This window comes from Kalmanozyma brasiliensis, assembly GCF_000497045.1.
Source record: "Kalmanozyma brasiliensis GHG001 unplaced genomic scaffold PSEUBRA_SCAF23, whole genome shotgun sequence".
Classification (NCBI taxonomy): Eukaryota; Fungi; Basidiomycota; class Ustilaginomycetes; order Ustilaginales; genus Kalmanozyma; species Kalmanozyma brasiliensis.
In genome coordinates, this window is record NW_015961963.1 from 209,924 (window position 1) to 229,539 (window position 19,616).

Consider the following 19,616-nt stretch of genomic DNA (forward strand, 5'->3'; position numbering starts at 1 on the left):
GCTCACAACGCCAAGTTGGCTCAGCCCCTTTTTCATCGATTGGCCGAACGATCCGCTGGTGTCTAACCCGCTGTCTCACTGCGCTAACACAAGGCGCAAACAGTGAGGTCCAACCGGCGGTCGATATCATCGAGTAGGACGAGGATTGCGATGTTCTCAACCTTGTCGGCTGCTTTTTCGGCTAGGAAGGGATGACGGAAGCAGGGAAGTCGAAGTCCAGTCGGAGTCCGCCTGTTGACGCGCAGTTGTGAGGAGGAAAGGAGAGAGAGAGGCTGAGTGTGCTTGCAGGCGAGACGGGCGAATCTCGAATTTCTCTCGCCGAACCTGCGGAAGGGAAGGGTCAAAATGTGGCTTGCTGCTCAACGGCTTTAACCTCTGCGCTGCCGTGTGTTGTTCCGCCGTCGAATTCTGGCCAAAGACGATGAGCCACGTTTCTTGTTTTTGGACCGCCAAGCTTGCTTATGAGCTAACTTGAGTCGAGCCAAGCATTGCCCACTCAGCTGATCTTCGGCTGTCTCCACGGAGACGTGTGTTCAGAACTTGACGTTGCACGAGGATGCCACGCTCGGAATCACGACAAGCCTGAGCTTCCCCTATACCACCTGCTGTGAATCATCCGCAACACCATCTCCCCTACAAAAGGAGGTCCACCCTTGACACCTCTGCAACATCCCCTTCCGCCATAGATCTCAGCCCAGGCTCCTCACTCGACGGAAACGGAGTCAGCCCCCACACACCTCGCACAACGGATCCTCGACATCCAGAGCACCCCCTCATCTCATGTCCGCAGTCCAAAGATCCACCTCTCACAGCTCGGCAGAAGCCAATTCCTCTGCAACCCATACTCCCGCCCACACGATGAACACAAAGGAGAATGCCTCGGACGAGTCGTCCACCGCGGCGACACCCGCGCGACAGCCACCACAGCTCGGCCAAGAGACGTTCTGGTCACCAAGGCTTCGAGCGCAGCGCGGCGAGTACCTCAAAGCAGTCGGCGGCGCTACTGTCTTTGTCATGATCGCCATCTGGGCGGTAGTCTCCATCTACTGGGGCTCGGTCTGGAAAGAGATCGATCTCTCGCCCAATCTCAATGCGTGGGTCATCAATCGCGATAACGGTGCGGTCGGTTCGGCCGTTCAGGAGGCCTTGCTGGCTGCCAACACGGGCGCAAAGCCACACAGCACCTGGACCGTCATCGACCCTGCACGCTACCCCAATCAGGATCAGATCGACTACGAGATCACCAACGCCCAGTCTGTATGGCTGGTCGTCACTGTGGCCGAAGGTGCCACAGCCAAGCTCGAACAGGCGCGCGCCAACGGCGATGCTTCGTATGACCCCACCTCGCTCGTCTCGCTGAGCTACGCAACGGCTCGCAACTTCCAGGTGGTGCCCTCCATGGTGCTTTCCCCGGCCATGAAGACGCTCCAACAGGCAATGACACAGCTCGGCTCGCAATTCGCCGCCGAGTATCTTTCCGGCGCTGCGGGCAACCAGACGGCCATCAACAACCTTGCCCGAGCACCTCAGACGCTTGTCTCGCCTGTCATCCTCAACCAACGCGACCTGCGTCCCTACGATGTACCGGTTGCCATCGCCGTGCTCGTCGTTGGTCTCATCTACCTCTGCATCTTGGCCTTCATCACCACCATGGCCGGCTTCGGCGCGAGGCAGCCTCTGCAGCCATTCCTGCGCTTCCGCTCGCTGGTCGCTATGCGCATCACCGTCCCGCTCGTAGCCTACTTCTTCACCTCGCTCATGATCTCGCTCCTCAACATCGCCTTCGAAGTGCCCTTTGGTAGGACCTTCAGCTACGGCGCTGGATTCATGATCTGGTGGGCGACTACCTTTGTCGGCATGTGCGTTCTGGGCTTTGTCACCGAGTGTGCCATCTCGCTCGTCGGTCCCAAGTTCATCGGTCTCTCGCTCGTCTTTTGGATCATCATCAACGTCTCGGTGGCCAATCTGCCTATCGAGCTGTCTCCCTCATTCTACAGATACGGATACGCCATGCCCTTCTACAACATTCGCATGATCTACGTCAAGATCATCTTTGACGTCGGTCAGCGCATCGAGATTCTCAAGCACTTTGGCATTCTCTGGGCTTGGCTGGTGGTTGTCTTGTTGACCTTGCCACTTTGGATGCACCTCGAACGAAAGCCGGTCATGAAGGCACGTCAGGCAGCGCAGCAGAAGCAGAACGGACAGCCACCAGCTTCGTCGTAATGTAGCTTCGGGTATCGTGCGACGCGTGACTCGTATCGCTTCATCTGCCTCGTCTCGCTCTCCCTGTAGAATTGTTATAATCCCGTCCTTGTACACTTGTACACTTGTACACTTGTAATACAAATGCATGTCTGCAACCTTGGTGCGTGTGCAAGCTCGACTGCGTCTGTTGACTCAGTTTCGCGGGTGGTCCGGCAGGTTCGGATACCACCCGATGGTCAGATGCTCCGTGACTTGCGAGCGTGGGAATCGACCTGAGACGGCGGATGAAGCCGGAGCAGCTTGGTGGACTCGATTCGGATCGCTTCCGATCAGACTGCTCTTTGCCCTCAGCCCCCCTTTCCCAGGCGTCGGATCGTTCTCGCGACTCGTCTGGTGCGTCTTGCTGCGACAGTTAGATCGGGCAGCTGAGCATTCAGCCTTGGCGCTGCGCACAGAGCGCTTTTGCGAGCCAAAGGGGGCTCAGTCGGCGGGGTAGAAGTAGTTCACCTCCTTGACGTAGCCCCCTTGAAAGCCCTCGCCACTCTTACTTCAACAGCACGATGTGCTCATTCACCGCCCTTCGAGTCCCTCGCCTCTAAACGTCCATCGAGATGCGGCTCTCTACCATCGAGTGGACACTGTTGCTCCTGCTCGCTGCGGTCAAGCTGGTAGCATCCCAAGCGTAGGTCAACATTTCTTTGGCATCACTTCGCATCACCACACTGACCCTCCATTATGTCTCATGAAACTCCCCAGTCTGCCTCAGCTCACGCCCCGACAGCTGGCGGTAAACCAACTCGTCAACGCCTCTCGCATTCTCGCTCAGCAGACAATCGCCGACGACTCTCCCGGCCACATCTCGATTCGCGACCCGCTCGCGCCCAACTTGGCGTTCCTCATCACGGCCGGCACGCACCCTGCGGCCCAGATCACGCCAGCCGACATTGCCGTCGCGCGCATCAACGACAGCATCGTCACCTCTGCTGCGCTCTCTGGCTACCCAGCCCCCGCTCGCCCCGCCGAGATCTTCCTCCACTCATCGATCTATCAGCGTTTCCCCAACACCACTGTGGCCAGCATCGCCTTCTATCGCCCTGAGCAGCTGCTGCCCTACACGATGTTCCCTGACAAATCGTCCAACGCATCGGCGGCCGACGCGACGGTGTCGGACATGACGAGTCTCTACGCCGCCACGTCCGGTGCAGCCTTCATGGGCGGCTACGCTGCGCCGGTGTTCGACGCATTCGACGCGGAGCCCGCCACCATCACGCCATCGGTTGATAACGTGGTGAAGGGCTTTGCGCTGGCACAGAAGTTCGGGCCCGCCAACGCCCGTGCCGGGTCGGTCAACGAGACGGACGGCTTCAGACCTCTCGTGCTCATGCGTAACGACGGAGCTACGGTCGTCGGGACTAGCGTACCAGAGACGGTCTTCCGGTTTGTCAATGCGGTCAAGAGCGCCAGGGTGCAGTGGCAGGCGAGTGCCATGGCGTTTGGGAACGGGAGCAGGCCGCTGTTCCTGCCCAATGCAGCGGCCAAGGCGAACGACGCCTATCTGAGGAGCTGGCTGCTCTGGATGACGCAGATTGAGGATAGCATCAGAGCGGACGAGGCGCGCAGCCCTGAGCTGTGGGAGACGGACGATGCCAATTCGACGACTGGCGATGGCGGCGGATCGTTGGCAAGCGGCGCTGTTGCGACTCTGCTCGCTCGTCCTCAGACAGTCCCCATTGCGACTGCTGCTATCTTGCTCGCCACACTGCTCTGATCAACACCTCTCAAAGCTGGCACTACCGTCACTTGCGCAGATGTAGTATTAAGTTTCGTCTTCACATCTTCGCCTTTCTCGGCGGCACCAGTCCCAATAGTACATCCTCCTCTCTTGGGTTCTCCGCCCGCGCGCGCGCATCCTCCTCGCGCTCTTTCACGATATCTCGCTCGTCCTGCGGCGTCCACACCTTGTACTCCGCATCCGATGTGTCGACCTCCCGACCCGTAATGTAGTCGAGAAACAGTTTCCAGATCGTCTCTTCCTTCGTGAGCGTGTCGCGTGGCGGCTTGGGGTGCTTCGAGATGGCGTCTTGAAAGTCGTTCTCGGATGTGTAGGCCTCGCCGTGCTCGACAGGGACCAGCTTGGGCTGCTTAGTCTTGGTAAAGGCGTTGACGTGACCGCAGGGCGGCCAATTCTTCTTGGGCGGGTCGATCCAGAGTGACTGTTTGAGGCCGTCAGAGTGGTCGAACATGCCGAGATACTTTTGCATCATGTTTCTGTGATCAGACGATTGGTTGATGGAGAAGGTCAGTCGGCTGCTAATGCTGTTGAAAGAGAAAGGTGATACTTACTTGCCAATCTTCTCGTCGTCCTCAAAGCCTACGTACAGCAGCGGGATACCCTTGAGCCCGCGTGCCAGCTTCATGTTCTCCGGTCGATTAAAGGCGAAGTGGGTGTGGAAGTACCACTGCACCCACTCTTTTCCTGGCCCATACGGTAGGTCGTATCCCAGTCCCAAGTTGGCTGCTCGGAAGATCTTTTCCTCGGCGAGCGGCTTGACGATGATCTCCATGAACCCGAACTCGGCAGCGTCGGGCTCTTTCTGGTTCTTGACGAAAGCGTTCCCACCACACACATTGAGCAGTCGCTTGACCTTTGCTTTTGGTCCATAGACGTGATCTGACGGCAGCACAGCCATCAGATGACCTCCAAGACTGTGTCCGATGACCGTCACATCTGCGTGCGGATTCGACTCGTATGCTAGCCGCACGATGGACGCCAGGTCCACCTTGCACCACGTCGTTGTGAGGTCAGCGTCCTCGGGACACTGCCGCAGTGCTTCTTCGAAGTAATCTTCGTCCTCTGCTAGCTTGACAGGGTCGCATTCGAGCGGAAAGGAGGCACCGGAGAAGCGATAGTCGAACGTGTAGGCTGCCACGCCGTTGGTCGCGAGCCACTCGGCGACATTGTGGTAGAATCGACCTTGAACTCCCGTCGCGTTGGCGAAGATGACGCTCGCTTTGACGTCGGACGAGGACTTGGGTCGGAAGATGGTTGTAGCAAGCGGAAAGCCGTCCGAAGCACGGTGCCGTGTGGTGATCTTCTCTATTGGCACGGGCATTCTTTGAGGTGTGGGGTTGGACCTGCGGTATGAAGGCTGACTTGAAGGTGGTGAGGTCGAGTCGACTTGGGGAAGCCGTGCCTGCTAGAGAAGGTGGACGAGTGACAAAGTGTGGGATGTGGCAGTCACAAGTCAAGGTCATGCGTCACACGCACTTGAGAAGTCACGAAGGAGCGAGCATGAGATCCGCAAAGAGGACCCTGAACCGGCTCGCGGCTTTCAAACATGCCGTTTGATCGTTGCTCAGCTGTCAAACCTTCTGACTGACGAGCCCGGAAACATCGCTTTGAGTCTTTTCATCCATCTGCCCGGCGTGCTTTCCTTGGTGCAGCACAGCTCTCCTCAAGACGTCAATCATGAGCCCTGTCTGTTTAGCGAGCCACTCAATGTTGCTGTACGTGTGATTGCGGGGTAGAGGCTGCATGAGGGTCACCGTGTAGTGAAATGTGACAAGCGAGCTTGATCTTCCGAAGCGCCCAACAAGGCCGAGCATCACCGCCAGACTTCATGCAGTCAGACAAGTATATATGGCTACAGCCTCTAACTCGGCAAGCACATCACAGGGCCAATCGTATAGTGGCTTATTATGCTGTCTTAGGGCTATTCCTCTTCATTTCTAAAAGAGGCATGCACTAAGTTGACAGAGGTCCCCGGTTCGATTCCGGGTTGGCCCCCGTACTTTTTTTATCGATTGCTGCGCCTGTCCGTGCGTGTCACGCGGCGCCGGTCAATATCATACTTTTGCTCCACTTCCAACGAGCGACACGCATCATCACTTCTGCTCTTGCAACCGTCATCCCGTACCAATCTCTCAGCACCACTAGCGGCAGTGGAGAGGTGCAGGGACAAGGATTTGCCTATCTGCCGTCTCAATATGTCGAGCTCTTCTCCTCCCAAGCTGGAAGGAGAATCGAAACGGCCAAGCATTCTGCTTCACCACGCCGAGGAGGACGACGAGCAGCAAGAAGCGGCCGCATCTCCTTCCGCAAGCAGACACGGCACCATCTATCAAGGCGAGCAGCCTGCAGAGAGCTCTCGCTCCACATCGCTCCGGCCGCCGTCACGACACATCGACGCCGATGACCTCGAAGAAGCCGATAGCGACGCAGCCTCGGAGTTTCAGTCTTTCATGCGCAAGGGCCGCATCGATGTAGGGCAGACGTGGGACGACAGCAGCGACGAGGACGACCAGCAACAGGCGCTACACGAGGATCGAACGCTGCCTCTCTCTGCCACTGGCAGCAGCGCACCCAGGGACGGCAGGAGGAGGAAGCTGCGTCGGAACCATTCAGGGTCGATCCTTCAATCGTTCCGGCCTACACGGGAGCACCGACGCGCGTGGTGGAATTTTCTCACCAACCCTGGAGCACCAGCAAGTCTCTCGGCCACACATGTCTCCGCCAACCTCTTTTCAGCTAGCTTGCATCCCGCGGTGCTACTGTCGATGCCACACTTCTTCGCTCGCACTGGTATCCTGATCGGCTCCGTTGCGCTTGTGGGAGTGGCGATCCTCGGCGGTGTGGGGGGTGGACTCTGGGTCGTGCTCAGTCGATACGTCAATGGCAGCTCGATTGAGGCCATCGTAGGAGCAAGCTTTGGCAGATACACCCGCTGGAAAGGTGGACTGGGTCGAGTCATCTCAGGCCTGCTACTGGCAATATACGCCACGGGCAGCGCCATCATCGGCTACTTTGCGCTGGCAAATCTGCTTCTGCAAGTGTTCTTCAACTACAGTCCCAAAGGCGTTCCGCTCCACGATCGAGGATTCGTCACCTTGGTGGTCGGCGGCATCATCTCGTCTCCGCTCGTCATCTTCCCGCTCGCCAAACGCAATCTGATCCGCCTCAACACATTCTTCTCGCTGTTGTTTTATCCGATCATCGTAACGATCATTCTGGTCGAGATCTATGCCAAGCCACATGGCGACCCTTCGGACGGCGACTTTGGGCCACGACAGCTCGACATCTCAGACTCATACTCCACAACGGGAAGCAACAAGTGGCCCAACATGAACCCCTTCAGCCCGCCCTCCATCTGGGCGCCCATCTCCTTGCTCCCGCTCCTCACGCTTAGCGCCTGCCCACCGCAGATCCTCGCACACCAGCGAAGCCTGCGTCGCATCGGCACGTCGCGCTCTAACGTCAAGGCCTTCCTCGCCGCGCAAGCTGGACAAGTCACCTTCATCGTCGTCATGGGCATCCTCTTTGGTGTGGTGGCTGGAGTCAACGGCGTTCAGGGCAGACTGCATCAGGACGTCCATCCTAACCTCTTCGCTTCGCTGCCGACCGATGATCACTGGATCAACGTCGCCCGTGTCCTCTTCATTGCGATCCTCGTCACGCACCTAGCGATCTGCCTGACCACCGCTCGTTCGTCATGGGGTCGCCTGTTGCGACTGCTTAACATCAATCCTTTCCGTCGACGAAAGGCGCCGATCCAGCTCTCCACCGACAGCGCCGACACCTCCGCTCCTTCGCCCTCAGCACCTGCAGCAGACCACGAGCCAGCTTCACGCTACGCCAAGTTCAAACGCACATGGGGCAAGCCCGCACGCAACGCGCTCGCTGGCGCCCTCCTGTGGTCCATCACCGCCTCCTCCGCGTATCTCTCTGGCGTCGGCGGTTTCCGTCGTAGCGAGCGCGAGGGCGAAGAAGCGCGCTTCACCCGTGCCTCCGAGGTGCTCGGTCTCATGGGCGCCGCGGTCGGCTTCGTCATGCCCGGCCTGGTCTGGCTGATCGCATTCCACATCCGACGACCGAGGGCTATCCTGCCGCCCTTTGCAAGCAACATCAGCAAGGCGGCGAGTGCCTACTTCTCCGGGCCGCTGTCGATGCTCGCGCGAAGCCGGTTGTTTGGTCGGCGTGAAGCGGGGGAATTGGAGACGCAGCCGCTGCTCGAAGGCGAGGAGGACGAGGTGCGACCCGCAGGCTCGGCGCCCGCCCACTCGATCCATTCGAGACACAGCTCGCTCTTGGGCGAGGAAGCCGCGTCTATACCAAGCCATTTGACCGAGCAGACAAGCGCAGATAGGGACGAGGCAACTACCATCCTGCTCGCACGCAAGGAGAGGCAGCTGCAGAAAAAGACGAGAGGCAGAAGGATCTGGCAGGACATCGTGGTGTTTGCAGGCGTGCTGCCGTTCGGGTTCGCGCTGCTCGTGCTGGGTGCTGTCGAGCTAAGACGAGGAGGATACTGAGCCATTCGATTGCAAGTATTCATCTACACGTATTCTCAGCAACGTGTCTTGTGATCCTCGAAAAGCAGCGTTGTGAGGCAAAAAGGTGATGTGGTTCGCGAAGTGTGAAAGACCGTCGGCTCGAGCGAAGGGCGCAGAGAGCGACGGCCTGCATGATGCAACGCAACCCTAACCATTTCAGAGAGTGATACAGACACACAAAACCGTTCCCATGACTGCATCGGAACTGATCGTTTTACATTGAATCAAGAGCGCAAAGGCACCATCAGAAAGCATCTACTTGGTGCGCGAGAGGATGTCCTCACTGGGCACGCCCTTCCAGCCGCGCTTCTCGTAATCAGCCAAACTAGCCACCATGTCCTGCACGACCTGCTTAAGCTGAACATACTTCAGATCGAGCACCTTGGTAGCCTTGGATCCGTCGAGCTCGTTCTGCTTGACCTCCTTTCCGGCGCCCTTCTTGCCGACGGGGACTTGCTTCTTCCACTCTTCGGGGACGCTGCTGTCCTCGTGGATGATATCGACGACGTCCTGGTAGGTGAAAGGACCGAGGGAGGTGGCAAAGCGGTTGCTGCCGGCGTCGTCCCTGACCAGAGCTTCGACGTGGGCGTATGCTACGTCACGAACATCGACGCAGTTTCCAGCAGGCGCCAGGAGGTCCTCCTCCTTCTTGCTGCCGTGGAGGAGACCCCAGACGAACCCGACCGAAGTGTTCAGCTTCTCTGCGGCTGCAACTTGGTGAATGATGGGCCCGAACACGAGCGGTGGGTTGACGGTGACAAGATCCCAACTGGGCTTGTTCTGTTCGACAAACTCCCACGCCGCGCGCTCGGCCATGGTCTTGCTGGCGCGGTAGGCATCGGGTGCCTCCTGATCCTTGCCCTTCTTCTCGACGTTTTCCACGGAAGACAGGTTCCAGTCCTTCTCGGTGTACACAATGTGACCCTGGCGGGTGGAGTCGAGGATCGCAGCGAAGGACGAGGTGACGACCACGCGCTTGACGTCCTTGCCGTGCTGGTGAATCGAATTGAGCACGTTGCGCGTGCCGTTGACGGCTGGGTTGATGAGGGTTCGCTTGGGATCACCCTCGACGTTGAAATGGAACGGCGAGGCGGTGTGAAGGACAGCGTCGACACCCTGGACCGCAGAATCGAAAGCACCGGGAGCTTCGAGGTCTTCAGCGATGGCGTAGGAGAGCGAGTCGCCGTACTTGGAGAAGACGGATTGGAGATATTTGCCCTTGTCGTCGGAGCGAACGGTGGCGCGCACCTTGTGACCGCGCTCGAGGAGCTGGTAGACACACCAGATGGCGATGAAGCCGGAACCGCCAGTGACGAGGACGTGCGAGTTGGAGTTGATGGCTGGCATGGTGTATGAGTGTTGATAGTTGGTGGTTTGTGGGCAAGAAGTGCGGCAGGTCAGAGGACACGCGATGTTATATTCAGTGCCAGAACTTGCCGGCGGACTGACTGGGCCTTGTAACGAGCATGCTCTGCTCTTCCAACCGCTGAGCACGGACTTGCTTGCCATGCCCGTCCACGCTGACCACAGAGAGTTGTGCATTGCCGAGCGTTATAGGCGCACGCCTTTTCTTCCTGCCGCTGCGTCACAATTTCGAGACCGGCAAACCTCCACTCACGTCACATCAACGCCTCTTTGCCCGGCAGCGCTGTCGGCCGATTAGTGCCTTTCAGCCCAGGAAGATCTGACTCCAATCTGCGGAGAAGCACCGTTTTGACAGCTTGCTCACTGCAACCGATGATACGGCTGCTATCACCCCTTTCCCTGACAGCAACACTCAAGACTTCGAACAAACTCGCAGCGGCTACCCTGCGATCAGTTCGTCGATACACTGCTCCAAGGATGGCGGCATCAAGTAGTACCTCCTCGTCGCGCATTGTGGTAATCGGTGTCGGCGGTGCAACCTGCTCTGGCAAGACGACGTTGGCCAAGCATCTGCTCCAGATCCTGAACCCAGCCAATCACGGCGAAGGTAGCAGCAGCCAGGGCGGGATCAGAGATGCTTTCATCCTGCATCAAGACGACTTTGCGCCGCCAGAAGCGACCTTGCCGGTGAACGAGGAGTTTGGCGTCACCGACTGGGACCACCCCCCAACAGCCATCGACTACAAGAGAATGCACCGCACCATCGAACACATCAAGTCTACCGGCTCGTTCCCATCGGAACACTCTTCGCACGATCATCTCAACTCCCAGCCAGACTGTCCCATCTCCGAGTCTGTCTTCAACACGTGGAAGGGCAAATTTGCATCAATATCCTCATCCAGCTCCTTTCCAGCGGACGGCGTGCGGTTGATGCTGGCGGACGGCTTCTTGCTGTACTACGACCCCGAGGTGCGCTCGACGATGGAAGTCAAGGTGTTTCTGCGCACACCGCGAGCGGTGCTCAAGCAGAGACGAGAAGAGCGATTTGGCTACGCAACAGCAGAGGGCACCGTGTGGAAGGATCCAGAGGGCTACTTTGACAACATTGTCTGGCCGGCATACGAGCTTGCGCACAAGGGCGTTTTTGTCAACCAGGACGTGGAGCAAGGAGAGCCGGTGCAACCCAAGGATGGAGAGGCATCGATAGCAGGTGGACCGGTGACAGGGTTGACGGTGCTAGACGCGGATCCGGCTCAATTGGGTGTTAAACCAGAGGAGGATACGAAGAACGAGTCGTTCTCCAAGGAGATGACCCAGTTGGTGGATCAGACGTGCGCGGCGATATGGAGCTTCCTCACCACCAAGCTTTAAGCCCGAATCCATTGGGCTCAACTGCCACGTTCGATAACGTCAATGCGCTCCAAGCGCTGTGCAACTCATTATGCTCTGTCAACATGACCGAGTGTATCGTCGGGGACAGCCTTGAGCTGGAGCTGAGAAGACACTGGATCGGGCCCGATTTGATCGTGAGAACGCACGCGCCCTCTGAACTTGAGATGTGACCAAAAATTGCAGCCAAAAGTCACCGCCACGCCACGTCGAGGCTTCGTGAAACCGTGAGCGTGCGGGTTGAAAGTGCGAAGGCGCTTAGCTGTGTGTCTCGCTTTCGACGACATTCGTAAAGAAATCAATTCCAAATCACTTGCTCAGCATCTTCTTGGTCATCATCATCATCATCGTTGCTACATCATCGACCTCCGCACGACTTATCGGCTTCGATCACACAGCGCCAAGGCCGAACTCGTTCAAGCACATCGTACTGCTGCATCCTCGTCGAATCGCTCGCCACATCGCCTCGAGTCGATACTCCGCACGCATCACGAGCCAACATGTTCATCCTCAACTGGTTTTGGGTAGGTACTAGCGGACACACTGGCGGGTGTACTTCGATCTAAGCCATCTCGGCCTCGTTGCCGCTGCATGGCGCTCGCACTGCTGCTCGGATTGGATCGACTCCGGAGTCTTCACCACGATGGCTGGGACAAATGTTTGCTGACCTTCTCGCTTTCCACTCATACGACCATTCCTGATTGCACGACTTGCAGGACATTCTCGCCCAGCTTGGTACGTATCACGGTCGAAGCTGTACCAGATCAAGCTGCAGCCTGTGCCGACAGATTAGACAGGAGCGAAGCTTTTACAGCGGGTCTCAGCCCAGCATCTACGAACAGCCGGCTGACAACCTCGGATTTATCACGTTGCCCACCACTCCTCTTGACTCACAGGTCTGGCGCACAAGAATGCCAAGATTCTCTTCCTTGGTCTCGACAACGCCGGTAAGACCGTACGTATCACTCAATTGCACTTCTCGCATCTGCTTCAAACTCGCTGACGTACCGCCCTTTCTCATCCTGCCGCATGTCCTTTCGACTCGCTCTCGCCGCAACAGACGCTTTTGCACATGCTCAAGAACGACCGTCTGGCCACATTGCAGCCCACTCTTCACCCAAGTATGTTCCGCTCCTCATTTGAGCCCTCAGAGGCTCAGGAAGCCGCCCGCTCTTGTTCCCTGCAACGGACGCTGACCACTCGCTTCCTGTGACACCCATGTACTCAACGATCCGTCGCCGCCGCCGCTTTGCGCCGAATCTTCTCGCTTCTCGTTCTTTGGCACGCCGCCGCACCTATTTCACCCCACAACAGCCTCGGAAGAGCTTGCGATCGGCCAAGTCAAGTTCACCACATACGATCTCGGTGGACACCAGCAAGCGCGCCGCCTTTGGAAGGACTACTTCCCTGAGGTCGACGGCATCGTCTTCCTTGTCGATACTCAAGATCACGAGCGTTTCGCCGAGGCTCGCGCAGAGCTCGACGCGCTGCTTGCCATCGAGGAGCTCTCCAAGGTGCCCTTCCTGATCCTCGGCAACAAGATCGACGCCCCGGGCGCCGTGAGCGAGGAGGAGCTGCGCCAGGCTGTCGGGCTCTACCAGACCACGGGCAAGGGCAAGGTGCCGCTCAAGGACATCAGGCCTATCGAGATCTTCATGTGCTCCGTCGTCATGCGCCAGGGTTACGGTGAGGGTTTCCGATGGATCTCGCAGTACATTTAAGGCGCGCACGCCAACCTCGTTGTCGAGCTTCATTCCAGTCGATCGACTGCATCTCCCGTACAGCGTCCTTTCCCCGCTGCGCAAAGGTCCAGCCGACACCGCATCCGAATCGTCCATCACGTGCTGCTGCACGCAAACCGCTGTTCATCGGTGGCAGCTGCACGGTCTTTATCCCGCATCACATCCCTTCCATTCTTCGACACACCTACGCGCGAGCACATCTGACTGGAGCGCTCGCCCGTTCTCTCTGCCCGTCTGCTCAGAAATGCCAAAATAGCCTCGTCACTGACAATGCTCGCTTTGCGACTCGCCCGTGCTTGTGTGAGATGCGATTGTCCGACGGCGCTCTTGACATGGCGTGTAGTTGTTTTCGAGTGGCACTCAGACCGATTACTGATCGCACGCTGGATGACATGATATAAAGGTTTCAGAACCCAAGAAGATATGTACAACGGCATCCCGCATTGTCGTGAGGAGATCACCTTTTTTGCTTCTGCGTGAACGGTGGTTCCCTACACGACCGTCTTCTTGCCCTTCTTCTTCTCGCTCTCCTTATGGCTCTGGAACTCGACATCGCTCGTCAAACCCTGCCCGATCTTGGCATCGATATCGTACCCGAGCACGTTGACCTTGAACTGTTTGCCGATATCGAGCAGTTTGGCGGCGAGCTCCTCCGTGTCTTCGGCCTTGCGGGTCCAGATGGCGATTCTGTAAAAGTTGGCTCTGGCGGACATGATGACACCAGTGATGAGCTCTTCTTCGGGACCCTTGCTTGGTGGGGGAACGCCGTCGGGGAAGGGTGCCTCCAAGGTCTCGCCAATCGCAGCCAACATGGTGAACAGCCACAACCTGTCGATCTGCGCCCGTGTCTTGTCGCGAGGCAGTTGGATGGACCACTTGCCTCCATTCGTGTTGGCCGGATCCTCCCACGCCGGCTTGACGCCCTCCTTGAACAGATAGTAGTTGGCCTTCTGCGGCAACTCCGAAGGTGGCACCACGTTGTTGTACAGTCCCCAGAACTCTTCCACGCTATCGAAGGAGACGACCTTGTTCATGTCGTCACCCCAGGATTCCTTGGTGCCACGTGCCGAGGCCATGCCCTTTTGCGAAGGGTTGTCGAACCACAACGTCCAGCTGTTGTAGAGAGGGTGCTTGACATTGAAGTTGGTCGAATCGGAAAAGACGGTGCGGTACTCGGAGGCGTTCTTCTCGGAAGTGACGGTGGGCTCGGCAGACGAGGTGTCGTTGACCGTGGATGCGATCGAGCTGTCCAATGCGGCAGCCGAGGCGTCCGCCGCCGGCTTGGGGAGGTCGGTGGTTGCCGACATGTTTGTAAGTCGTGTGAAGTGAGCCTGAGGAGTGGCCGATGCGAGGGTGTCGTAAAAAGCTACTGCTGGTGCGCGGAGGGTCCAATGCGATGGCGCTGAAAGAGCGAGCCGGAAAGGAAACGAAAGCGATGCGCTGATCCGAGAGGATCTAAACCGGGTCTCTCGGTTTGGAAGGACGCTCGAGCTGCTGTGAGTGTCCGTGACGGTGCGTCGAAAGCCTTTTGCTGATCTGCTACGGATGGGTGGGGCAGAACAGGCGGTGATGGTGATGGAGGTGTTGAAGAGATGAACCCGCAAAAGGCACCTGAGAAGAATGCAAAAGTGGCATGCTGAAGCGCGCTAGAAGGGAATTGCAGTGGAAATTTTGGCTGCTCTCTCTCAGCTGCTTCATTTCTAGATTCAAGAATTCGCGCCTCAACCTGGAGCTCAATACAACCTTGCTCAGGGTTGAATTCAAAAAGGCGCTCAGCTCGATTCAAAATCCGTCTTTGCTTTCAAGGCGCGACTTCACGATCGCCGATTTCACTCTCACGCCAAGGTCTTCCTCTGATATGATGTTGGTATTGGCAACTAGACCTTCCACTTGCGCATCCTCTTGACCGAGCGAGGGTGATTGCCTGTCTTGCTAGTCGTCGCACCACCGGCCAGACCGCCGCTGGCGATAGTGCTGCCAGGCGCGTACCAGACATTCTTATAGTTGACTGGGCCAGGCACTCGCACGCCTAGCTGTTCTGCGTTCCCCTCACCGCCGCTGTACGGCTCAGCATTGGCAGCGACGATGGACTGCGATCTTGACCTGCTCGGAATGACCGCGGCGTTGGGGTTCGACCCGAAGTAGTGGCCGTAGACTCCACCCGGTGTTGGTGGGTAGGGCGTGATAGGACCACCGACCGACGCCGAGACAGGCGTGAGCGGCGACATGAGCGGCTCGCCGCCCCAGCCGAGGGACATGCCTATGCCCAAAGGTGTGCCGGGAGCTGTGACTGAGCTTGTGTTGCCAAAGTTTGCAATAGAAGGTCTGCGGCTGCCTAGCGGGGTAGATGGCTGGGAGGGCGAGTTGAACGCAGATGCAGGTAGACTGATCTTCCGGTTGAGTCGCAGCGTGAGCCCACTCGCAGGTGTCTTGGGGACAGCAAAGCCTCCGGTGGTAGCTGATGGTGCTGGAGCTGGAGACGCAATGGCAGGCGGAACATTGACTTTCGCAGGTGCGTCCTTCTCCACAGTTGTTGACGAATCGCTGTTCCGCGTCGACGAAGCGCTGTATGCTAACGCTGCAGCCCCGTCCGTGTTCTGGATCAACCTTCGCAACGAAGCTTCCACGAGCCTCGCATTCGCCAGCTTCCGGTTGACCAGCAGCAGCGGGTCCTTCTTGCTCTTGTTTGTCTCCTCGTCGTCATCGTCCGCGCCGCCGAACGAAGATCCGTACGCGTTGGTCGGGAACGCGGGCGTCTGCATCCATGCGTGTCTCGGTGGCATCCCTGGCAGATGTCGTGGGACGATGTGGTCGGCCACTCGCCGCCATGCTTGTTCGCCAGATGTGAGCGCCCGCAGATCTCTCGCTGAAGACGACGTTGATGCCGAGGGGCCGAGCTCGCCTGTGACGGGCGGACGCAGCTTGTCTTGCCGGCGTTGTCTCTTGGCAAGGGTTCGTGCGATGTCGTGCTTGCGCTTCATGACGCGGGCATGTACAGCTCCGCGTCGATTGCCGTGATCGTCGTCCGAGTCGCTGCTGACTAACCAGGCGTCCATCTCGGAGCCGTCATCCGAATCGGACGGGAGGAAAGCGTTGCTTCCCTGCGTCCAGTCTTCTTCTTCATCCTGTTCGCTGTCTGCAGGTTGCCTCGCCTTTTCTGCTCTCCTTCCTTTTGCCTTGTACGTTGCAGGCGCACTGGCGTGCTCGCTTGCTTTACTCCTTGCCTGCGCCCCTGCCTTGTTCTTCTCATCCTCCTCGTCCGCTTCTCGTACTTGCTGACGGTGAAAGTCGCGCAGCTCCCTAATGGGCTGACCGTGCGTCTCGAGCGCATATATCAGATCCCTTGCAGACTGTTGTCCTCGACAGGACAATTCAGCCGCGTGCGTAGCAGCCGAAAAGACCGAGGTGAGGAACTTCTTCATCAGCTGGCTCACCTCGTTGAGCGCCGAAGCAGTTGTCGCGTCGAATCCCGCTCGCTTCGCCTGCGCTGCGATGAGCTGATGAAGAGCATTGTCAGCGCTCGAGTCGTCGACATAGGGTATCGCGTACGGAACACGCGAGGAAGATGCTACAGTAGTAAGAGGTGGGCAATGGGTGATAGGTCTCTGCTTGCGCTTGGGCTGATAGGGTTTGTCATCGCCAGCTGCTGCGGCTGAGGATGCAGACTGATTGACTGATCGAAGCGGAGCATCAGACTCCGGTCTTGATGGCTGCTGTTGTGATGCTGTCATTGATGCGCCGTTGGATGAAGAAGCGAGCTTCGCATCCGCAGCTGCGCGGCCACTGGCGTTGGAACTGCCTCCGCCGAAGAGCGCCGTCGAGGATGAGGTCACGGCCCAGCTGGGCACGCTTCCTGCCGGCATGTTGTCGACGAGGGCTCCGAAATGCCCTGCGATTCGAACAGCCAAACGTTACTGCGAGAAGAAAGGATGCGGTCAGGGAACAAGGATGGAGAGTCGCGATGCGATCATGTGCGTTCAGCTGGCTTCTGACCTCGAGCCTAACAGCCGTGGATTTTTATATTGTGTTAGGTTGCGATCAGCGTCGCCTCCACCTCGAGCCAAAAGTCACCTCATGGCCGCCGTGCATGGCGCGAACAGATCAGCTTGGCTTGTATCCTTCTCGACCACTTCTTCCTGGCAACACCCTTTCGAGCCTCATTCGCATCGACCCTCATCTTACCACACTTCGGCTTCATTCGCGACTTTAATGCTCATTGGCAGAGCAGCTCGCGCGACTACCACTTCTTCTGTCCCGCTACCACGCCAGCTCCCTCTATCTCGGGCATCTCGGCGTCTCTTCTTGTCCACCACCGCACAGCTCCGCTGCACGCAACAGGATCGAGCCGAACGACTCATCGAGCTTCGACGCAAATTCTCTCAGCCATCACAGACAAGAGCCATGTCGTTCCAGCCGCTGTACAAGTATATCGACCGAGACAGCCTTGCGGAGCAGGTGCGCAAGACTGGCTCCGATACCAAACAGCGCGAGGTCGCCATTGTGGATGTCCGAGGTACGTTTCCCTTCGTCCCCGCTTTCGACCCCTTGGGCTCATACTGATCCTCTTCTTGCTTCTGCCCGGCGATATGCAGATGACGACTTTGAAGGAGGCAACATCCTCAATGCGCGCAACCACCCATCCTCCACCTTCCCGGATCAAGTGCAAGATCTGATCTACGGGCCTTTGAAGGACTACAAGCAGGTGGTGTTCCACTGCCATCTCTCGCAAGCGAGAGGACCGAAGGCCGCGGGACAGTATGCGCAAGCCAGGCAGGCCGCCGTGGAGGCGGGAAAGCTGGAGAATGAAGGGGAGCAGAAGCAGGAGGTGCTCGTGCTCCGGGGCGGCTTCAGCGAGTTTCAGGACAAGTACAAGGTGGGTTGCTCAGTCACGCATTCGGATCAGTACGAAAGATACGAGGGAAAGGTATGCTGACCATCACTTCTCACGTCCTTTGCGATCGCACAGAAAGACCCTGCCGTGGTCGAGAAGTACGATGCTTCCGCGTGGGAGCACCGCGACTGACTCATCGCACCTCTTCATACAAGAACACAGCACACTCTCGTAGAAATAGATCGTTGAGATTGTGCTTTATTCGTGTGTCACAACTTGCTTCTCGCCTTGCGATCAGCATCCCTCTGCTCGCCCGTTCTGTTGACAAAGGCACCCACCGCTCCCTCCTCGAAGAGCTTTTCCAGACTATTCAACCCTAACTCGAACTCTCTCTGCATTGCGGTCCTTAGCCCTCCTTTGAGTCTGAGATCGACTACTCCCTCGGCCCCATCCCGTCCCGCCTTCTCCGGCCCCTCCACCGTTGGATACATGGCATTGAGCATGCTCGTTCGGTCGTTGAGCATGCACGTCTGTGGATTCGCCGCCATCCCAGCGGCCACCTCAAGCGCCTTGACCATCACATTTGACCACCCTTCCTTTCCCTCACCCTTTGGTACGACATAATTGACGAGCCCCATCGCCTCCGCCTCTCTCGCGCCCACAAGTCTGCCCGTCAAGCTGAGCTCGGCAGCTCTCGACCCGCCTATAAGCGCAGGCAGCCGCACCGTGCCACCGTCTATCAGTGGTACGCCCCGCAGGCGACACAGCACGCCAAAGTGGGACTTCTCGCAAGCGACGCGCAGATCTGCCCACAGAGCCAGCTCCAACCCGCCCGCGACGGCAAAGCCTTCCACCGCCGCAATGACGGGCTTGTTCATCGCCAGTCGGGTGATGCCCATCGGCGCGGGGGCGTCCAGGTTCGGATCGAGCAGGTTGCCGGCGTCAGAAGAGGACGCGGAGGAGAGGATAGCCTTGAGATCCGCCCCAGCACAGAAGGTGCCCCCGGCGCCGGTGAGGATTGCTACCTGCAGCGAAGGATCGTGGGCAAAGGCGGTGAATGCATCGTGGAGGGTGGTGGCGGTTGACCGGTCCACGGCGTTCTTGACAGACGGCCGATTGATTGTGCATACCATCGCCAGCGCCGGCTGGTCGGTGGGAAGGCGAGACGAGTAGGGATGGAGGCGCACGTGATTGATGGTCACTGCGCCCCCTGCGAGTGTCTGCGTTGGCGGTGGCGGAGACATGTTCTTTGGCGGAGCTGGCGGTTGTGAGTGGTGATAAAGCTAGACAAGCGAGATGATGAAGTGGGGGGTTGCAGCTCCGCACTCACGAGCCGCCTGGTCTCTTCAGAGATGTAAGGTCGCGGCTCTCACGCCTCCGAACCTGAGCCAAAAAGCCGAGATCAACACTGAGACTGAGGCTGTCAAGGGTCCAAGCTCCCAAGCTCGGCCCTGCCAAGCACATATGCACCCTGCAGATCCCCCTTGCAGCTGCTCAGGGGCATCCTCGCACCTCCTCGACCTCTTCGTCTCATGCTTCGACCCCTAGACGCCCTCCTTGGGTCGTCGCTCTCGTCAGGCCGCTGCTTGCCTCATTCTGTTCAGCGCAGTCTTCTTCACGACTTCACCACTCATGAAAGCCCTCCGATTCCGGTCCTCGCCATAGACTTCGTCGTCAGCCTGCTCACCATCACCCGCAACCCCTACGGCAGCATCGCAGACAAGCAGAGATGTCGACAGCAGTGACATCCA

General features: G+C 58.2%; 11 protein-coding genes and 1 non-coding gene across 12 annotated transcripts; 7 read left to right on the forward strand and 5 right to left on the reverse strand.

Annotated features, from left to right (window-relative positions):
• Positions 1-858: 858 nt before the first annotated feature.
• On the forward strand, positions 859-2,226 carry PSEUBRA_003630 (protein of unknown function DUF3533; the record flags this gene model as incomplete). Its single annotated transcript, XM_016436686.1, has 1 exon — positions 859-2,226. One exon carries the CDS (start codon positions 859-861, stop codon positions 2,224-2,226), a length of 1,368 nt encoding a protein of 455 aa, XP_016291988.1.
• A 593-nt stretch (positions 2,227-2,819) lies between these two features.
• On the forward strand, positions 2,820-3,976 carry PSEUBRA_003631 (Class II aldolase/adducin N-terminal; the record flags this gene model as incomplete). The annotated part of the gene is made up of 2 exons (XM_016436685.1): positions 2,820-2,890; positions 2,965-3,976. 2 exons carry the CDS (start codon positions 2,820-2,822, stop codon positions 3,974-3,976), a joined length of 1,083 nt encoding a protein of 360 aa, XP_016291989.1.
• A 61-nt stretch (positions 3,977-4,037) lies between these two features.
• On the reverse strand, positions 4,038-5,321 carry PSEUBRA_003632 (uncharacterized protein; the record flags this gene model as incomplete). Its single annotated transcript, XM_016436719.1, has 2 exons — positions 4,038-4,476; positions 4,552-5,321. The coding sequence occupies 2 exons, from the start codon at positions 5,319-5,321 to the stop codon at positions 4,038-4,040; spliced, it is 1,209 nt and encodes a 402-aa protein (XP_016291990.1).
• Positions 5,322-5,883: 562 nt separating this feature from the next.
• PSEUBRA_006475 lies at positions 5,884-5,995 on the forward strand. Its single transcript has 2 exons — positions 5,884-5,921; positions 5,960-5,995. It is a non-coding gene; the product is annotated as a tRNA-Pro (tRNA).
• Positions 5,996-6,195: 200 nt separating this feature from the next.
• Positions 6,196-8,517, forward strand: PSEUBRA_003633 (uncharacterized protein; the record flags this gene model as incomplete). Its single annotated transcript, XM_016436695.2, has 1 exon — positions 6,196-8,517. The coding sequence occupies one exon, from the start codon at positions 6,196-6,198 to the stop codon at positions 8,515-8,517; it is 2,322 nt and encodes a 773-aa protein (XP_016291991.2).
• Positions 8,518-8,793: 276 nt separating this feature from the next.
• PSEUBRA_003634 (3-beta hydroxysteroid dehydrogenase/isomerase) lies at positions 8,794-9,885 on the reverse strand (the record flags this gene model as incomplete). Its single annotated transcript, XM_016436720.1, has 1 exon — positions 8,794-9,885. The coding sequence occupies one exon, from the start codon at positions 9,883-9,885 to the stop codon at positions 8,794-8,796; it is 1,092 nt and encodes a 363-aa protein (XP_016291992.1).
• Positions 9,886-10,380: 495 nt separating this feature from the next.
• PSEUBRA_003635 (Phosphoribulokinase/uridine kinase) lies at positions 10,381-11,274 on the forward strand (the record flags this gene model as incomplete). Its single annotated transcript, XM_059465113.1, has 1 exon — positions 10,381-11,274. One exon carries the CDS (start codon positions 10,381-10,383, stop codon positions 11,272-11,274), a length of 894 nt encoding a protein of 297 aa, XP_059321421.1.
• A 518-nt stretch (positions 11,275-11,792) lies between these two features.
• Positions 11,793-13,013, forward strand: PSEUBRA_003636 (Small GTPase superfamily, ARF/SAR type; the record flags this gene model as incomplete). Its single annotated transcript, XM_016436698.2, has 5 exons — positions 11,793-11,816; positions 12,009-12,027; positions 12,189-12,247; positions 12,353-12,413; positions 12,607-13,013. The coding sequence occupies 5 exons, from the start codon at positions 11,793-11,795 to the stop codon at positions 13,011-13,013; spliced, it is 570 nt and encodes a 189-aa protein (XP_016291993.2).
• A 512-nt stretch (positions 13,014-13,525) lies between these two features.
• On the reverse strand, positions 13,526-14,341 carry PSEUBRA_003637 (Translation Initiation factor eIF- 4e; the record flags this gene model as incomplete). Its single annotated transcript, XM_016436710.1, has 1 exon — positions 13,526-14,341. The coding sequence occupies one exon, from the start codon at positions 14,339-14,341 to the stop codon at positions 13,526-13,528; it is 816 nt and encodes a 271-aa protein (XP_016291994.1).
• Positions 14,342-14,911: 570 nt separating this feature from the next.
• Positions 14,912-16,897, reverse strand: PSEUBRA_003638 (Bromodomain transcription factor; the record flags this gene model as incomplete). The annotated part of the gene is made up of 1 exon (XM_059465114.1): positions 14,912-16,897. The coding sequence occupies one exon, from the start codon at positions 16,895-16,897 to the stop codon at positions 14,912-14,914; it is 1,986 nt and encodes a 661-aa protein (XP_059320616.1).
• A 538-nt stretch (positions 16,898-17,435) lies between these two features.
• On the forward strand, positions 17,436-18,057 carry PSEUBRA_003639 (Rhodanese-like domain protein; the record flags this gene model as incomplete). Its single annotated transcript, XM_016436699.1, has 3 exons — positions 17,436-17,547; positions 17,627-17,907; positions 18,001-18,057. 3 exons carry the CDS (start codon positions 17,436-17,438, stop codon positions 18,055-18,057), a joined length of 450 nt encoding a protein of 149 aa, XP_016291996.1.
• A 77-nt stretch (positions 18,058-18,134) lies between these two features.
• Positions 18,135-19,109, reverse strand: PSEUBRA_003640 (Crotonase superfamily; the record flags this gene model as incomplete). The annotated part of the gene is made up of 1 exon (XM_059465115.1): positions 18,135-19,109. One exon carries the CDS (start codon positions 19,107-19,109, stop codon positions 18,135-18,137), a length of 975 nt encoding a protein of 324 aa, XP_059321422.1.
• Between the last annotated feature and the right edge of the window lie 507 nt (positions 19,110-19,616).